An 18699-nucleotide genomic window follows, 5' to 3' on the forward strand; every position below is an offset into this window, starting at 1 on the left:
GAAGCAAGTCCCCGCAGCAATGTTCCATCATCTAGTGGAAAGCCTTCCCAGAGGAGTGAATGCTGTTATAGCAGCAAAGGGGGGGACCAACTCCATATTAATGCCCATTATTTTTGAATGAGATGTTAGACAATCAGGTGTCCACATACTTTTGGTCATGTAGTGTATAGTGTTGTGAGTGTAGACTCACTGCAAGATAGGGTCAATGCAAATAGTCCATTGAACTATTTAGCAGTCTTTTGGCTTCGGGGAGACAAGCTGTCTCCGAGCCTGTTGGCCCGAGAGCCGATGCTCCGGTACTGTTTGCCAGACAGTAGCAGAGTGAACAGTCTGTCTTGGGTGGCTGAAGTTCTTGGCAATTTTCCGGGCCTTCCTCTTGACACCGCCTAATATCGAAGTCCTGGATGGCAAGGAACTCGGCCCAGTGATTTGCTTTGAGGTCGAGGGCGGTGCATTTGCCATACCAAGCGGTGATGCAGCCAGTCAGATGCTCTTGATGGTGCAGCTGTAGAACTTTGAGGGTCCGAGGGCCCATGCCTAATTTTTTCAGCCTCCTCGGGGGGGGGAAGAGGCATTGTCGTGCACGCTTCACAACCGTGCGGGTGTGTGTGGACCATGTTAAGTCCTTAGTGATGTGGACGCCAAAGAACATGAAGCTCTCGACCCGCTCCTCTACAGCCCTGAATTTCTCTTGTTGTCCCCAATCAGCTGCAGGGTCTTACTCATGTTGAGGAGAGGTTGTTGTCCTGGCACCACACTTCCAAGTCTGACTACCTCCCTGTATACTGTTTCATGATCGGTGATCAGGCCTACCACCGCCGTGTCATCAGCAAAGTTGATGGTGTTGGAGTTGTGCGTGGCAACACAATCGTGGGTGAACAGGGAGTACAGGAGGGGACTAAGCACACACCTCCTACCCTCACCAACTGGGGCCGGCCCGTCAGGTAGTCCAGGATCCAGTAGCAGAGGGAGGTGTTTAATCCCAGTGTCCCGAGCTTGGTGATGAGGTTGGAGGGGACTATGGTGTTGAATGCTGAGCTTTAGTCTATAAACAGCATTCTCACAAATACTGAACAAAAATATAAACGTAACATGTAAAGTGTTGGTCCCATGTTTTATCTATTTAACAGTCTGATGGCCTTGAGATCGAGAGACTGAAAAACGGCTTCTGTCACAGCTTTGCTATACCTGTACTGACCTCGCCTTCTGGATGGTAGCAGGGTGAACAGGCTGTGGCTTGGGTGGCTGAGGTCCTTGATGATCTTCTTGGCCTTCCTGTTACACCGGGTCCAGTAGATGTCGTGGAGGGCAGGCAGTTTGCCACCAGTGATGAGTGGGCAGACCGCACCACCCTCTGGAGAGTCCTGCGGTTGCAGACGGTGCAGTTGCCGTACCAGGTGGTGACAGTCCGATAGGATGCTCTCAATGGTGCATCTGTAAAATTTGTGGGTTTTAGGGGCCAAGACAAATTTCTTCAGCCTTCTTCACCGGGTGGACCATTTCAGATTGTCAGTGATGTGTATGCCAAGGAACTTTTCACCTCCACTGCGGCCCTGTCGAAGTCCACGATCAGCTCTTTCGTTTTGTTGAGGGAGGTTATTTTCCTGGCACCACTCCACCAGGGTCCTCACCTCCCCCCTGTAGGCTGTCTCGTCGTTGTTGGTCATCAGCCCTAACCACTGTTGTGTCGTCTGCAAACTTGTCGATTGAGTTGGAGGCGTGCGTGGCCATGCAGTCATGGGTGAACAGGGAAAACAGTTGAGGGCTGAGCACACACCTTTTTTGAGCCCCTTGTGTTGAGGATCAGCATAGTGGAGCTGTTATTGCCCACCTTCACCACCTGGGGGCTGCCCGTGAGGAAGTCCAGGACCCAGTTGCACAGTTGGGGTTCAGACCCAGGGACCCAATGATAAGCTTGGAGGGTACTATGGAGTTGAAGGCTGAGCTGTAGTAAATGAACAGCATTCTTACATAGGCAGTCCTCTTGTCCAGATGGGGTAGGGCAGCTTGCAGTGTGATTGCATCATCCGTGGACCTATTGGGGAGGTACTCAAACTGCAGTGGGCCTAGGGTGTCGGATAAGGTGAAGGTAATATGATCCTTAACTACCCTCTCAAAGCACTTCATGATGAAGTGAGTGCTATGAGGCGATAGTCATTTAGTTCAGTTACCAGGAACAACGGCGGACATCTTGAAGCAAGTGGGGACAGCAGACTGGGATAGGTAGAGATTGAATATCGCCTTAAATACTCCAGCCAGCTGGTCTGCACATGCTCCGAGGACGCAGCTAGGGATGCCGTCTGGGCCGGCAGCCTTGCGAAGGTTAACACACTTAAATGTCTTATTGCGTCCACGGAGAACGAGATCTCACAGTCCTCAGGAGCGGCCCGTGTCTCCTGCACTGTGTTATCCTCAGAGGGCAAAGGTGTTTAGCTTGTCCGGGAACAAGAAGTCGGTGTCCGCTACGTGACTGGTTTTCCCTTTGTAATCTGTGATTGTCTGGAGTCCCTGCCACATACATATTGTGTCTGAGCCGTTGAATTGTGATTCCACTTTGTCTCTATACTGACATTTTTCCTGTGTAATTGCCTGTAAACTATTGCTTTATCCATTCCCTTGTTACTACATTTCTTGACCAAGGATCCAATTTTATTTCATTTGTGTGCGCATGTTCTGGGATTGTCCCCTGGTATTCCATCTGGCCCGGAGGCCTTACGAGTGTTAACATGTTTAAACGTTTTACTCACATTGTGATCTCGCTCTGTGGCCAGTCATTCGGATCAACAGGGGCTTTCATGCAGTACTCTGTGTTGTTTTCCTTGAGGCAAGTGTAAAAGGCATTTCACTCATTTGGGAGTTCTGTGCCACCGGGCATCTCACTGCTGAATTTCCCTTTGTAATCCGTTAAGGTCTTCAAGCCCTGCCACATCCGACAAGTGTCAGAGCCGGTGTAATAGGATACCACCTTACTCCTGTATTTTTCTTTTGCATGTTTGATGTCTTGTCGGAGGTTGTAGCAGGCTTTCTTGTATGCGTTCATGTCTCGTTCTTTGTAAGTGGTAGCTCTAACCTTTAGCTCTAACCTGTTATGCAGGGTTTTTGGTTTGGATACGTTTGTTAAGTCACTGTGGGGACGACAGTCTCTGCACTTATTGAGGAAGCCTGTGACTGACGTGGTAAACTCCTCCATGCTATCAGATGAATCCCAAAACATATCCCAGTCTGTACTAGCAAAACAGTCTTTTAGCCTTGCATCTGCTTCATCGGACCACTTCCGTATTGAGCACATTACTGGTACTTCCTGTTTCAGCTTTTGTTTGTAAACAGGAAGCAGAACGATGGCGTTACGGTCTGATTTGCCGAATGGAGTGTGAGGGCTTTCTATGCATTTCTGTGGGTAGAATAAAAGTGGTCTAGTTTTAGCACCCCTAGTGGCACAGGAGGCATGTTGGTGGAAGTGAGGTAGAACGGTTTTAAGTCACCCCACGTTAAAGTCTCCGCCAACCAGAAATGCTGCCTCTGGGTGTGTGGTTTCTTGTTTGTTTATGGCCCCATACAGTTTGTTGAGTGATAAAGTGGATGGATGTAGACAGCCATGATAATTATGGATGAGAACTCTCTTGGTAGATAATAAGGTCTGCAGCTTTCCATGAGGTATTCTATAATCAGGTGACTAAAAGCTTGAGTTCCTTCACACTGGAAGCAATGCACCCGTTTTTGTTTATGAAGAGGCACAGCCCCCCCCGCTTAGACTTGTCCGAGGCTGGTGTCATCCAATCGTACCGCCGCATGGAGAAACCACTGAGTTTTATGTTCATAGATTGAGCCAGCCAAGTTTCTGCAAGGCATATAATATTGTAGTTTTTCAAGTCCCTCTGATAGGAGACTCTTGAACGAAGCTCATACATCTTATTCTTGAGTGACTGGACATTTGCCAATAAAATGGGAGTGCCGGTCGATCTTCTCTACGTCTCAGTCTCACAAGGATGCCAGCCTGTCTACGCCTGTGGCGTTTTGGTAGCCCATGAAGCAAAGGAATAGCGTCCTGTGTGAACAAGGGAACAGCTGAGTCTGAGTTGAAGTCAGATTTGAAGTCAAAATCGAGGATAGTAACTGTCGATGCGATGTCCAAAAGTTCTTGGTGGTCATACGTGATAATAGAATCAACTTTCTGTACAAAAAACATTAAGATAAACTTTTTTTAATGTCTCTAAATAGCATTTGCGTTGAAAATAGTAAGATGTCAGACTTCATTAAGCGCAATCTGTGCCATTTAAAGGCCTAGTGTAGTCAACCAAGTCATTTTTACTGTGTTTCATATACATTTCCACATGGAGATTGGAGTAAAAATGTGAAAATTATGATAATGCCCTTTTAATTTAAGAGCTGTTCGAAAAGACCGCCTGAACCTACAGCCTGCTTTGGTGGGATGGAGTTTAGGCCTTCCATGGTGACATCACCATGCAGTAAATGAGTTAGACCAATAAGAAAGAGAATTCCAAACCTCTCTGGCAACAGCAGCTAATTTTCAGTTTTCCCCTGCTCAGTCAGACCACCCCCAGACAATCGTAGCAAAATTCTTGCTTGAGAAATTGCCCTTTGCTAAGAAGCGATTTGTTTATTATTTTTGACCATTTTAATTGAAAACAATCACAGTAAGGTACTTAATTACACAGAAAGTATTTGATATTGAGATAAAAACGGCTGCATTGGACCTTTAACACTTACCAGACACCGCCATGCTGTCGCTAATCCATGCAATGGAGAAGATCCAGTCATTATGGCCATCCTGAAAAATAGAGAACCCTCCCATGAAAAATATATATGTTTTCATTGTATTCCAGGAATTGTATGACAGGGTCCAACATGAACTTTTTTCCCCCTCACTGGTCCGTCAGGCCAGTTGGCCAAAAATCTACTAGCCCGAACAGAATTTCTACTGGCCAAGACATTGGGTGGTTTATAAATACATTCGTTGACATGCTTGTTTCATTCAGCTAGTAATAGGCTACATTTGGTTATTATGGTATATTAAAAAGCTGTGTAATATAATTTAGCAATGTAAGACATTACTCTATTCTTAAATAATTGTTGTATTAATTGGATTAACTTTTGTCTCTAAAGTAAGTCATTTTAAAATAGGACGTTTCCCCTTTTAAGACAAGGGCTTTTCAAAAGAGATATCTTGCTAAATTACAGGGTTTTTTCTGGATCAAAAACGGGTTAGGTGGTGGGTGTGGCAATGAGCACGGTTGGACCGTCAAAATTTGAGAACATTTTAGAGGGCCCCATCTTGGCAGTGTAGAGAAATTGTAGCATGTTAAGCCAATTTCCTGCAATTCTACACATTTCTCCATGAAATGTTTGCTGTTTTAAAGCAAATTTCCTGCAATTTTACACAAATTTGCCTTGCAGCTGAGAGAAAATGTAGTAAATTTCCTGTGAGTCTACATATTTTCCCATGGAGCTGAGAGAAAGTGTTGCCTTTTTAAAACTAGTTTCTGGCAATTCTATGCATTTTGCCATGGTGTTCTTTTGCTCAAACATAAAATGAATACTGCTAAATTGATTGTTTTTCAAATTTTAAATTCTCCCTGAAAGTCTAACATTTATTTTGGTGATTGCTAGTTCTCAAAGATTATATTATTTAAAAACATAGGTCCATTATCTTTTCGGCATACTTTATATCTGGTTTTAGTCGTTTAAGTTTACACTCAAAGCATTTGTCCATCCAGAAAATTATTATAATATATATATATTTTTTTACACTGTTTGGACGTTGGCCCGGCCAAGGACTACAATGGCAGAAGAATCAATGCAATAGTCTCACCAAGAAGAATGCTAGGTGTCTTATTAGGTGCTTATTTTTGCAGACTATCAACAGTAGCAACTCTTTTCTTTTTGTAAATCCCTTTCCATAAAATAAATAAGCTCAGCGAGTGGATTGATGAGCGCTTTTTATTTTATTTTTTACTCTGGACAGCTTGCGTATGCCGTGTGAATGGATCAATTCATGTAATGCTCAAGAAGGTGACTCACGAGGAGTGTGGTTGAATAAACAGCCAATCATATTGCTCAAATACAAATAGCATGAGTTTTCCGCATTTAGTCTTCAATGTTTTTCATTGGCAGACTGCGACAGAGCAGGTAAATGTCGAACTGGAACGCCAAAATGCACTGAGAAATTACTGGCCCAATCAGGCCAGTGACTGACAAGATGGACTGCCCCAACATGTTTTTACTGGCCCCGGGCCAGCGGGCCATTGTTAATGTCGGACCCTGTATGATCAGACTTTCTTTTAGACTGTCTCAGCCACCACTCACATCTCCCACGCAGACGGGGTCCAGGGTGGGCAGCCGGTAGACAGCCAGGCTGTTGGGGTTGTCTCCACCCGTGGCCAGCAGAGTGCCTGAGGGGTTAAGCTCGATGGCGTGGATCCCACAGCCTTGCTGATCCAGCCCGGACACTGAGCCACTTCCGAGGAAGGGGGCCCCTATTGTCCCCCCAACACCCCCGGAGCCACCTCCTCGGCCCTGCCGGTCCTTCAGCATGGGGATGCGTGTAATCTGCCCTGTCAGAACATCTGCCACAAATAGCTGTGGATAGGAGGGAGGAAACCTTTCGTTAGAGAAATAACACAAGGTCTGGAATCATGTCCTTTTTATTCATAATAGGTCAGTTCAAGGTTTTCCGGTTAACAGGAAATGTTTTTAAAGTTTGTCCATTTTGAAAGAAGAAAAAAAAAAGAGTAAAGTAAAAGAGGGCAGTCTCTCACCGTATTGCACTTGGTTCCACACACCACCTGGCGGTGGTTGAGCCACTGCGAGGCGAACACCTTGTTGAGGCGGCCCAGGGAGAACTCTCGCTCCTTCAGGATGCCCGGGAGGCGGCCGGCAGCAAAGCCCCGCAAGCTACGCTGGAGACGCCACTCATGCTGCTGCTGAGGCCGGATCTCCCGGCCCTGGAGTGCGTACACCACCGAGCGCAGACTACGCCACCACTGCTGGGCGTGCCGGGACGAGGAAGACACGCGTATCCGCTTGCACGCAGACTGGCACCAGCCCACCTGACAGAGGAGAGAAAAAGATAAAAGGTTAACAAGGCTTAAATGAGACGAACAGCACCATGTAAATCAAGTACAGTAGCTAGATTTCCATCCAATTGGCGACAGATTTTTATCCACATTTTTCCCCCACCAGTGGTATGTTTCCACCTAATGGACTTGTTGCGGATTAAAATCAGTGCGAACGCTAGCGAACTGTTTCGGGTGGCAAGAATGCGGACACCTTAAGATGAAGTTTTTTTGAAAACGGAGGAGACTGATTAGTTGCATTACTTCAGAGAATACAAACATCTTCCATAGTGAGCAAGAGACCGAGAGTGGAGGGGCACAGTATAGGCAGGTCGGCCACCACGCAGACAGTCAGAACTGTGCACTAGGCCTATCTATCGGCAATCAAAAACAGGAATCCCAATGTCTTGGCTTGTGATGTCTAGAAACTTCAGTAAAGCAGAACCTTTCATCAATGAATAGGTTAGGATATTGAGATGAGCGAGATGCAACACTTATCTGCGCATGTGCATGGATTCAATTCAAGCTGTTCAGTGTGGTACCCAGGGTACCAAAACAGTGGAGAAGTTGTGGAAATTGACCCACTATTACTTTCTGAATCTATGTTTAAAAATATATAAAAACAATTCGGATACAGATTAAGGATCCCGATTCAGTTTTTATTTTTATTATTGCGTTCACACCCCTACTGGGAACTCTGAAATAAACAAGCTCCGACTGGGAAAAATATTTTTGAATGGTCATCCAACTAGGAATTACAAATCGGAAACTCGGCATGATCCTAGAGCTCCGACTTGTCAGTGATCTTCAAGTCTGAGGTCACAATTTTTCCCAGTCTGAGCTCGTTTTCTTCAGAGTTCGCAGATGTCTTGAACACACCAATAGGCCCTAGCTCAGCTGTCAGAAGACGATCAGGGAAGTGGAAGAAATTAGGCTCCAGCCTAGGTTAGGTTTATTTTTAATATAAAGAAATCAACTTAATGCGGTACATTTACCCTCTGCACCTTCTCGCGTTTAAAAAAAAAACAGAACCCTATCTCTCTGCCCAGTCTTAATCCCTCCTTACAATCATGACCCCCTCCCTCCCGCTGCACTCTCTCCCTTCCATGCACAGTACACTCATCCCCTTGAGGCTATGGTCATCACTCCCAGCCCACTGACCCAGATACAAGGAGCCAACTAGGTCAGGATCTAAGCGCACACACACCGTCAGAGACACTTTATAAAAAAGCAGGATCCGTACACACACACACACACACTGATATTGTTTTTAAAAAGCCATTAAATAAATTGTTGCCGGCCAAATTCTCCGGGAGAAGAAAAAATAAAATCCATTGCAAAATAATGCTTTTTTATTAATTCATGGAAATACCAGTTGATGTGCTCCAACTTCAAAGGCAATTATATTTCATAAGCTAATAAATCCTCAAGCTGCCTGGAAATTAGTGTAGGGTGTGTGTTTCTATTTTTACTGACGCAAAATACTTAAATTGGTGACGCTTGTTTTGATTTTCCCCGTTTCCAGTGTGCCCGCTGAGAGGGGATTCTTTCTCCAAAACAGAGTAAAGACGGCCTCAAGATCACGCCTTCTTGAGGACAAAGTAACGAGGCTGATACGCATCGCAAGCAGCTCCAAGGAGTTGGACAGTTTTGACTTCCCAACAGTAGCAGCCACTTTGAGAAGGCCAAGGTCCGCCGCAAACGCTAGTAAATTAGAGGCAAATTGTGTTCGTCGGGCTCGGTCCTAGCAGTTCTGCTGCCGCCCTAGGCAATATCCACATATGCCGCCCGGGTGTCATGTACCCAATAAACAACATTTACTATAATCATCCAGTAGAACTGTAAAAATAAAAAAAGAGTGCGATATCATCTGAGCTTTGGAAACAAGTGCTTTTATAAATGCATGGCGAGGGCCTCGTTTCACAGGAGCATTGTAAAATAATCTCTCTCTCTCTCAATGAACCAGCCTTAATGAATTTTGTTTATTTACATATCGAATTTGGCTGTCCAACATCAGTTTTACCAGTTCTTTATTTTGTGTCTGCCTAAAGTGGCCTTATTCCGCTGCTGTGGTGCTGAATCGCAGCGGGAATGGGGTGTGGGGAGGCCTGCCCTGGTGTTCGTAGACAGGCATGTTTTGTTATTTTTTAGGCCTAATTAAAATGTTCATGCCTAGGCTAAATTAAAGTTAGAGGCCTGGGTTGTATTTGAAAAGAGCTGTGTTTTCTTTATTAAAAATGTTCATACAAATAGCCTATAAGACAAGAGTTCACAAATATACAAATATATTTTGAAGTTACTGTGTAGGCGACTTGCTCTTCTGGGTTAAATGTTTATTAATTTTTTTTTTTTTTTAAGAGATTCATTTATGATTTATAGCAGGGATGAAGGCACAACTTTTCAATACAACCTGTCATGTTGGTATAGATCATTCTACTTTATTATTACAACTTTTAAGGCTAATTTCTATTCTGTTAAAATGATTTACAATAATCTAAATGTGATTTTGAGCACCGTAAGTGGATGCACCCAATGTGGATGCACGTAATGCTTTATGCACCCAATGTATATGCATGTCCGGTAAATTACAACAAAAAAAGTGTCTCAAAAGCTAGAGGAAAATGTTATGGATGTGACAGGGTGCCAAAAGACAGACAGCAAATGACACTGCACTCCATTTCAAATTTACAACGTTTTAGGAATTTCATTCCAGATCATTAATGACAGATGTTTCATTTCAAATATTAAATGTTATTATCAATCACTTGAGTAACAGAATAAACAAACAAGAACTCAAACTCAATTCCAAAAGTTTTTTTATAAGCTCATGGCTTTGTATTCTCTCTCACCCTTTAATCTGCCAGCACAGGCTCTATGAAATGGTACCTCCTCCCCGTTGTCCACAAAAGGACCCAGAGTGTGGACAACTTGACCTGCAGCCACCCAAACCGTGTCTTCCTTGGCTGGCAAGATGTATTTAGGGGCGGCAGGTAGCCTAGTGGTTAGAGTGTTAAACCAGTAACCGAAAGGTTGCTGGACCAAATCCCCGAGCAGACAACGTAAAAATCTGTTGTCCTGGCCCTGAACAAGGCAGTTAACCCACTGTTCCCTGGTAGGCCGTCATTGTAAATAAGAATTTGTTCTTATATATATATATTTTTTTTAAAATTTACACAAATCCTGTGTGGTTGGTTTCCCCTCAAGAACTGCATTTCAACAGCATCAGAGTCAGTTTTTATCTGTTACCAGTCCCACAAACTGCCTGTACTGTATATACACAGAGTATACCACAATCCATGTCTCAAGGCTTAAAAATCCTTCTTTAACCTTTCTCCCCTTCGTTCATCTACACTGATTTGAAGTCCATTTAATTAACAAGTTACATCAATAAGGGATCAAGGCTTTCACCTGGTCAGTGTGTCATGAAAATAGCTGGTGTTAATGTTTTGTAGACTCAGTGTGTACCTCTAGACTAACCCTAGACCCAGGGATTGATACACCCATTTCATTCCCTTGTTTATTTGAGCTAGCTGGACTCATTCCTCACTCATCCCTAATCATCTCTACTGTATATTTACATATGTCAATATGTTGATGTCTTTCCTACTGTATGAAGGGTTAAACTTTGTTTTCATTACGTGAAATGGTAAAAAAAAATATGTTTCATTTCATTATAACCTACCAGTGGCACAGGGTTTGTACTTTCGTAGACATTTGTCAGATCGTAAATCACCTCAGACTTGACAGCTGCAGTTCACAAGCACTGGCAGGGCAGACTACACCGATACAGACCAATATTGTCACTGGGGGTACCCGTACTTACTCAAGGAAGTAAACAAACTCTGCATGACCGGTGAACATGTATGGATTTTTAAGACCTTAATAATGTTTATGAAATGAAGAACTTTACTATTCCATGCAATGCTCCAGTTATCAGAACGCATGATTGCAGTTCATATGAGAACGCGAGTACACCCGAAATAGATCACACACACAGATAAGAAATGGCCTGTTAACACTTCGGTGGCAGCAGGAAGGGCATGAACATTTTATCATGGCCATGTTACGCAGTGATGCTGACTAATGATTACTGACAAAGAAAAGTGATATATAATTGGTTTCCTATGTCCTTGATGAAAGTTAGGTTGGCATAGAAAGTCTGCATACAATCATACTTGAAATGCGTCCACAATAAAAACCTTTAATCAAAAACTTTACGGATGTGACTGCCTGTCCAAGTCAGCATTCTATCTTCACTAGATTGTAGAATTCTATACTAGCACTCAATGGACAAACATTTGAGCTAAATTAGCTAGCTAGCTTTCACTTACCAGTAGACAGAGCTGGCTTTCATGATTATTACCCAGTGTCCAGCATGCTGCTAGCACTGGTTGTGCTGAGAAGTCTGAAATATGGTCCAACTAGCAAAATGTTGCACTAGGAAGATATTCTCAATCCCTTGCTGAATGAAAATCGCCCACAATTCCAGTTCATTCAGAAGCTCAAGCTAGCAACATCAAAGCAAAATTAATGACAGACCCACAGGTGTTTCCAACTCTACACAAATGCATATCGTCAGCTGTCACACAGACAGACAACCAGGAATCAATATTATTAACTGTTACGATATGCATTTGTCAGCTAAATTACACATTTATTCTATATCACTCAACTCTCATTTATGAGTCTTGTTTGTATTGAGAGGGATATAGCTAGGGATATAGATGTATTGTTGATGTGTTGCTGTAGTTGTGTATGGATCAGAGGGACAGATAAAGTGTGCGAGACAAATTATCAATAGGCATATGCGTCATAATTACCTGGTGAAATTTGACCTGCAATATGTAAACAAAGCTGCTGTACTCATAAAACCTTACTGTGTATCACTTTGAAGTGATCCAAATGGCAAATTCATCTTTCATCTATATATATATATACATACATACACACACACACACATACACAGTCCTTGTCAAAAGTTGACACACCTACTCATTCCAGGGTTTTTCATTAAATTTTACTATTTTCTACATTGTAGAATATTAGTGAAGACATCAAACCTACGAAATAACACATATGGCATCAGGTAATAACCAAAAAAGTGTTAAATTAAAATATATTTTTGATTCTTCAAACTTCGCCTTGATGACAGCTTTGCACACTCTTGGCATTCTCTCAACCAGCTTCATGAGGTAGTCACCTGGAATGCATTTCAATTAACAGGTGTGCCTTGTTAAAATATATTATTTTGTGTAATATATTTCCTTCTTAATGCGTTAGAGCCAATCAGTTGTGTTGTGACAAGGTAGGAGTGGTATACAGAAGATGGTATTTTATCAAATAGGCTTTGTCCGTATTATGGTATGAGCAGCTCAAATAAGCAGAGAAAACGACAGTCCATCATTACATTAAGACATGAAGGTCAGTCAATGCGGAACATTTATATATATATACACACACACATATATATATATACACATACACGTATGTGGACACCCCGTCAACAAGTCAGTTCGTCAAATTTCTGCCCTGCCAGAGCTGCTCCGGCCAACTGTAAGTGCTGTTATTGTGAAGTGGAAAAATCTAGGTTCAACAATGGCTCAGCCGCGAAGTGGTTGGCCACACAAGATCACAGAACGGGACCACCGAATGTTGAAGTGAGTATTGTGAAAAAAAAAGAAAACAAAAAAAGAAAACAGAAAAGAGCCGTTAAATTCTACAACCACCTAAAAGGAAGCGATTCCCAAACCTTCCATAACAAAGCCATCACCTACAGAGAGATGAACCTGGAGAAGAGTCCCCTAAGCAAGCTGGTCCTAGGGCTCTGTTCACAAACACAAACACACCCCACAGAGCCCCAGGACAACAGCACAATTAGACCCAACCAAATCATGAGAAAACAAAAAGATAATTACTTGACACATTGGAAAGAATTAACAAAAAAACAGAGCAAACTAGAATGCTATTTGGCCCTAAACAGAGAGTACACAGTGGCAGAATACCTGACCACTGTGACTGACCCAAACTTAAGGAAAGCTTTGACTATGTACAGACTCAGTGAGCATAGCCTTGCTTTTGAGAAAGGCCGCCGTAGGCAGACATGGCTCTCAAGAGAAGACAGGCTATGTGCACACTGCCCACAAAATGAGGTGGAAACTGAGCTGCACTTCCTAACCTCCTGCCCAATGTATGACCATATTAGAGAGACATATTTCCCTCAGATTACACAGATCCACAAAGAATTCGAAAACAAATCCAATTTTGATAAACTCCCATATCTACTGGGTGAAATTCCACAGTGTGCCATCACAGCAGCAAGATTTGTGACCTGTTGCCACAAGAAAAGGGCAACCAGTGAAGAACAAACACCACTGTAAATACAACCCATATTTATGTTTATTTATTTTAACTTGTGTGCTTTAACCATTTGTACATTGTTACAACACTGCATATATATAATATGACATTTGTAATGTCTTTATTGTTTTGAAACTTCTGTATGTGTAATGTTTACTGTTCATTTTTATTGTTTATTTGACTTTTGTATATTACCTACCTCACTTGCTTTGGCAATGTTAACACATGTTTCCCATGCCAATAAAGCCCCTTGAATTGAATTGAATTGTGTAAAAATTGTCTGTCCTCGGTACCAACACTCACTACAGAGTTCCTAACTGCCTCTGGAAGCAACGTCAGCACAATAACTGTTCGTCGGGAGCTTCATAAAATGGGTTTCCATGGCCGAGCAGCCACACACATGCTAAGATCACCATCCACAATACCGAGTGTCAGCGATGGTGGTGTAAAGTTCACCGCCATTGTACTCTGGAGCAGTGAAAATGCATTCTCTGGAGTGATGAATCACGCTCCACCATCTGGCAGTCCGATGGACAAATCTGGGTTTGGCGGATGCCAGGACAACACTACCTTCCCCCAATGCATAGTGCCAACTGTAAAGTTTGGTGGAGGAGGAATAATGGTCTGGGGCTGTTTTTCATGGTTGTGCTAGGCCCTGTAGTTCCAGTGAAGGGAAATCTTAAAGTTACAGCATACAATGACAGTCTAGATGACTCTGCGCTTCCAACTTTATGGAAACAGTTTGGGAAAAGGCCCTTTCCTGTTTCAGCATGACCATGCCACAGTGCACAAAGTGAGGTCCATACAGAAATGGTTTGTCAAGATCAGTGTGGAAGAAGATGACTGGCCTGTAGAGAGCCCTGAACTCTACCCAATCAAACCCCTTTGGGATGAATTGGAATGACAAATGCGAGCCAGGCCTAATCGCCTAACATCAGTACCTAACCTCACTAACGCTCGTGACTAAATGGAAGCAAGTCCCTGCAGCAATGTTCTAACATCTAATGGAAAGCCTTCTACCAACTCCCATGATTTTGGAATGTGATGTTCGATGAGCAGGTGTCCACATACTTTTGGTCATGTAGTGTATATTAAACCAGACCTAAAAAAAGTGACATTTTATTTGGGACTTACTCGGTGGCTTTAAAGGGCGAATTGGCTCTGGAAGCCAAAACAGCCAAATACTCCATCTAAATGTGAATCGATTCTTAATTGCAGTACGGTTCTAGAAACATAAATCCCTCTACTTTAATATGACAAAATACTTTCACAAATGCAAAATACACACTTAGGGTACACTGTTTTAACACAGTTTTTTCAATGACAACGTTTGTGGGCTCAGTCTTCCGTTTACACACAGGTGTTCGGAGACGCTGATAGCTTATTAGCACAAGTAGTCCACTGTCGTCCGTAACCAAGAGCTGTAACATGGAAATATGGCAGTGTGGGAACCCTAACCCTATAAAAAGGTGTGTATCAATTTAACCTTTTGTTTTTTGACAATAATTTCTTGTCGCTATGTAAGATAAGTTCCTCGTGCTTCGAAAACCGCACCACAAGCGATGTGTGTTAATGTTCAGACAGAGCACCGCGGCCCTTAAAGCTGCAATATGTAATTTTTCGGGTGACCTGACCAAATTAACATAGAAATTAGTTATAGATCTGTCACACATTGAAAGCAAGTCTAAGAAGCGGTAGATCTGTTCTATGTGCGCTATTTCTATGCTTCCAGTTCTAAAGTTTAGATTTTGCGTCTTGTACTTTCAGTTTTGTACACCCGCTTCAAAACAGCTGAAAATACAATATTATTGGATATGGAAAAGATGGTACAATGATTCCCTACACTAGAGGTCGACCGATTAATTGGAATGGCCGATTAATTAGGGCCGATTTCAAGTTTTCATAACAATCGGAAATCGGTATTTTTGGACGCCGATTTTTTTTAACACCTTTATTTAACTAGGCAAGTCAGTTAAGAACACATTCTTATTTTCAATGACGGCCTAGGAACGGTGGGTTAACTGCCTTGTTCAGGGGCAGAACGACAGATTTTTACCTTGTCAGCTCAGGGATTCAATCTTGCAACCTTACGGTTAACTAGTCCAACGCTCTAACCACCTGCCTCACGAGGAGCCTGCCTGTTACGCGAATGCAGTAAGAAACCAAGGTAAGTTGCTAGCTAGCATTAAACTTATCTTATTAAAAAAAATCTAGCAATCATAATCACTAGTTACACATAGTTGATGATATTACTAGTTTATCTAGCTTGTCCTGCGTTGCATATAATCGATGCGGTGCGCATTCGCGAAAAAGGACTGTCGTTGCTCCAACGTGTACCTAACCATAAACATCAATGCCTTTCTTAAAATCAATACACATAAGTATATATTTTTTAAACCTGCATATTTAGCTAAAAGAAATCCAGGTTAGCAGGCAATATTAACCAGGTGAAATTGTGTCACTTCTCTTGCGTACATTGCACGCAGAGTCAGGGTATATGCAACAGTTTGGGCCGCCTGGCTCATTGCGAACTAATTTGCCAGAATTTTACGTAATTATGACATAACATTGAAGGTTGTGCAATGTAACAGGAATATTTAGACTTATGGATGCCACCCGTTAAATAAAATACGGAACGGTTCCGTATTTCACTGAAAGAATAAACGTTTTGTTTCCGAGATGATAGTTTCCAGATTTGACCATATTAATGACATAAGGCTCATATTTCTGTGTGTTATTATGTTATAATTAAGTCTATGATTTGATAGAGCAGTCTGACTGAGCGATGGTAGGCACCAGCAGGCTCGTAAGCATTCATTCAAACAGCACTTTCGTGCGTTTTGCCAGCAGCTCTTCGCAATGCTTCAAGCATTGCGCTGTTTATGACTTCAAGCCTATCAACTCCCGAGATTAGGCTGGTGTAACCGATGTGAAATGGCTAGCTAGTTAGCGGGATGCGCGCTATTAGCGTTTCAAACATCACTCGCTCTGAGACTTGGAGTAGTTGTTCCCCTTGCGCTGCTTCGAGGGTGTCTGTTGTCGATGTGTTCCTGTTTCGAGCCCAGGTAGCGGCGAGGAGAGGGATGGAAGCTATATTGTTACACTGGCAATACTAAAGTGCCTATAAGAACATCCAATAGTCAAAGGTATATGAAATACAAATCATATAGAGAGAAATAGTCCTATAATTCCTATAATAACTACAACCTAAAACATCTTGCCTGGGAATATTGAAGACTCATGTTAAAAGGAACCACCAGCTTTCATCTGTTCTCATGTTCTGAGCAAGGAACATAAACCTTAGGTTTCTTACATGGCACATATTGCACTTTTACTTTCTTCTCCAACACTTTGTTTTTGCATTATTTAAACCAAATTGAGCATGTTTCATTATTTATTTGAGGCTAAATTGATTATATTGATGTATTATATTAAGTAAAAATAAGTGTTCATTCAGTATTGTTGGAATTGTCATTAATACAAATAAATAAAAATCGGCCGATTAATCTGTATCAGCTTTTTTTGGCCCTCCAATAATCGGTATCGGCGTTGAAGAATCATAATCGGTCGACCTCTACCCTACACTATACATGCTTGTTTTGTCACCAACTGAAATTTGAATTTTAGCAACCAGGATATTTGTGTGTGTGTGTGTGGGGGGGGAATTTCTGCATAGTGCAGCTTTAACAAAACCCACCCCCTACAAAATATGCCTTCCTCCAATGACTTACTTGTGTAATGTAATGGAACCAAGTCATGATCAAGGGCTAGAAAATACTCTCCCTCTGGCTAGAAAAAAATCACTGTTTTTATTACTTTTAATTCTACCCTGTGATGTCACAGAGAAGCATATTTTTTATCACTTTATCTTTTTATGACACTGGTAGTGTGCTGGAGATGATGAAAATGACGTTTAAAAGTGCCAGAATTGCCCATTAACATTACCTTCCTAATAATAATAAAAATAATACCTAACAACCTAGTCCAGTCTAAAATAATATAAGTTAGCTAACTAACTACAATAATTCCTATTATATTACACTACTCTCAGATTTACTCTGGTATATCTCTATTGAATGACATGAAATCATATTTTTTCACCGTCCCCTACAACCCAATAGTTCATCCAATGCATAATTGCCTAATGTGGTACTGGTAGGCCTAACGCTAGACCTAACCAACACGTCACAAGTATAGCTAAATGTATTGTTAAAAACAGTTAGTTAACAAGTTAGGGAAACTGTCAATGTAATAAAATAAAAAACAAAGGAGGGACAGTCAAAGGAAATCATTAAATAGATACGCGAACGTTAGCTAACTAGCCAGTGTGTGCTAGCTAGCTGTTACATTATTGGCTAACAAGCTAATTTAGCAACACAGATTGAGTTCCGGTAGCTACCTAGCTGTCTATGAAGCTACAGTTATTTTATTACATTTTCAAAAACAAATTGTGCATTTTAGCTGCGTGGCATGATCTATCAAGCTAGCTACCTTCCAACCTGTTAGCTAACGTTACTAAGTCAAACATTCAAAACAAAATGGTAACATTAGCTGGTTTGCCTGAATCGCCACTGTTTCCGCCTACCTGTTGTTGGTCCTTGGACTCCCCTGCCTTCCTTTTCCTGTTAACTGTTTTTCTCGCCATAATCTGACACACACAAGTCCCTCACCCACATGGAGGGTAATAATGACGCTAGGTACTGGGTCATATAATGGCGATTAGCTATTTTGTTGTCTGGCTCTGACCGTAACAGCATGCGGCGGGGAAGGAAGATCACATAGGGTGATGTTGACTAGCTAACGTTGGTTTCCCCTCCGGCTTCCAAAACTAAAACTATAGCTACGCGCGTAGGTTAGCTTTTAACCTAAGAAAATGTGCTTAAGTGGAGGGTAAATGTAAGGCTCTCCTCCATCTCTCTTTTTATATTTTATCCACCCTTCTCTTTCTTTACAAATCGCGTCACCAACCGTAACAACATTGTGCCGCGCGCAACCGCAGTACAATTCAACAGCAACAAAAACGTCGAACGTGCACATACGCTAAAGCGTGCGCGTTCATGATCCATTTGTAATTGACGTCATACTTACGCTCCTCAGGTTTGAGGAGTTAGCGAGGTAACTTTGGTCAACTCTTAGTTCGACTCAACTCAGGATAACCGCTCATTATATTGAAAACATTGACGTTTTCGTCATTTTTTTTTTTTAAATTTAACCTTGTTATCTAGATAAGTCAGTTAAGAACAACTTCTTATTTACAATGACAGCCTAC

General features: G+C 42.2%; 1 protein-coding gene across 2 annotated transcripts in view; it reads right to left on the bottom strand.

The window, feature by feature from the left end:
• LOC139564458 (DDB1- and CUL4-associated factor 12-like) overlaps positions 1–18437 on the bottom strand; it is a 31633-nt gene extending 13196 nt beyond the window's left edge. The window contains exons 1-4 of one of the 2 annotated variants that reach the window (XM_071384003.1): positions 18016–18437; positions 6777–7067; positions 6325–6597; positions 4729–4789 (exon numbers count right to left, since the gene is read on the bottom strand). In XM_071384003.1, the coding sequence (XP_071240104.1) occupies positions 4729–4789; positions 6325–6597; positions 6777–7067; positions 18016–18075 (685 nt within the window). In that variant the 5' untranslated portion in view covers positions 18076–18437. The remainder of the gene's footprint in view (positions 1–4728; positions 4790–6324; positions 6598–6776; positions 7068–18015) is intronic. The other variant, XM_071383995.1, reaches the window with a different exon arrangement.
• Between the last annotated feature and the right edge of the window lie 262 nt (positions 18438–18699).

This window comes from Salvelinus alpinus, chromosome 2 (genome assembly GCF_045679555.1).
Source record: "Salvelinus alpinus chromosome 2, SLU_Salpinus.1, whole genome shotgun sequence".
Classification (NCBI taxonomy): Eukaryota; Metazoa; Chordata; class Actinopteri; order Salmoniformes; family Salmonidae; genus Salvelinus; species Salvelinus alpinus.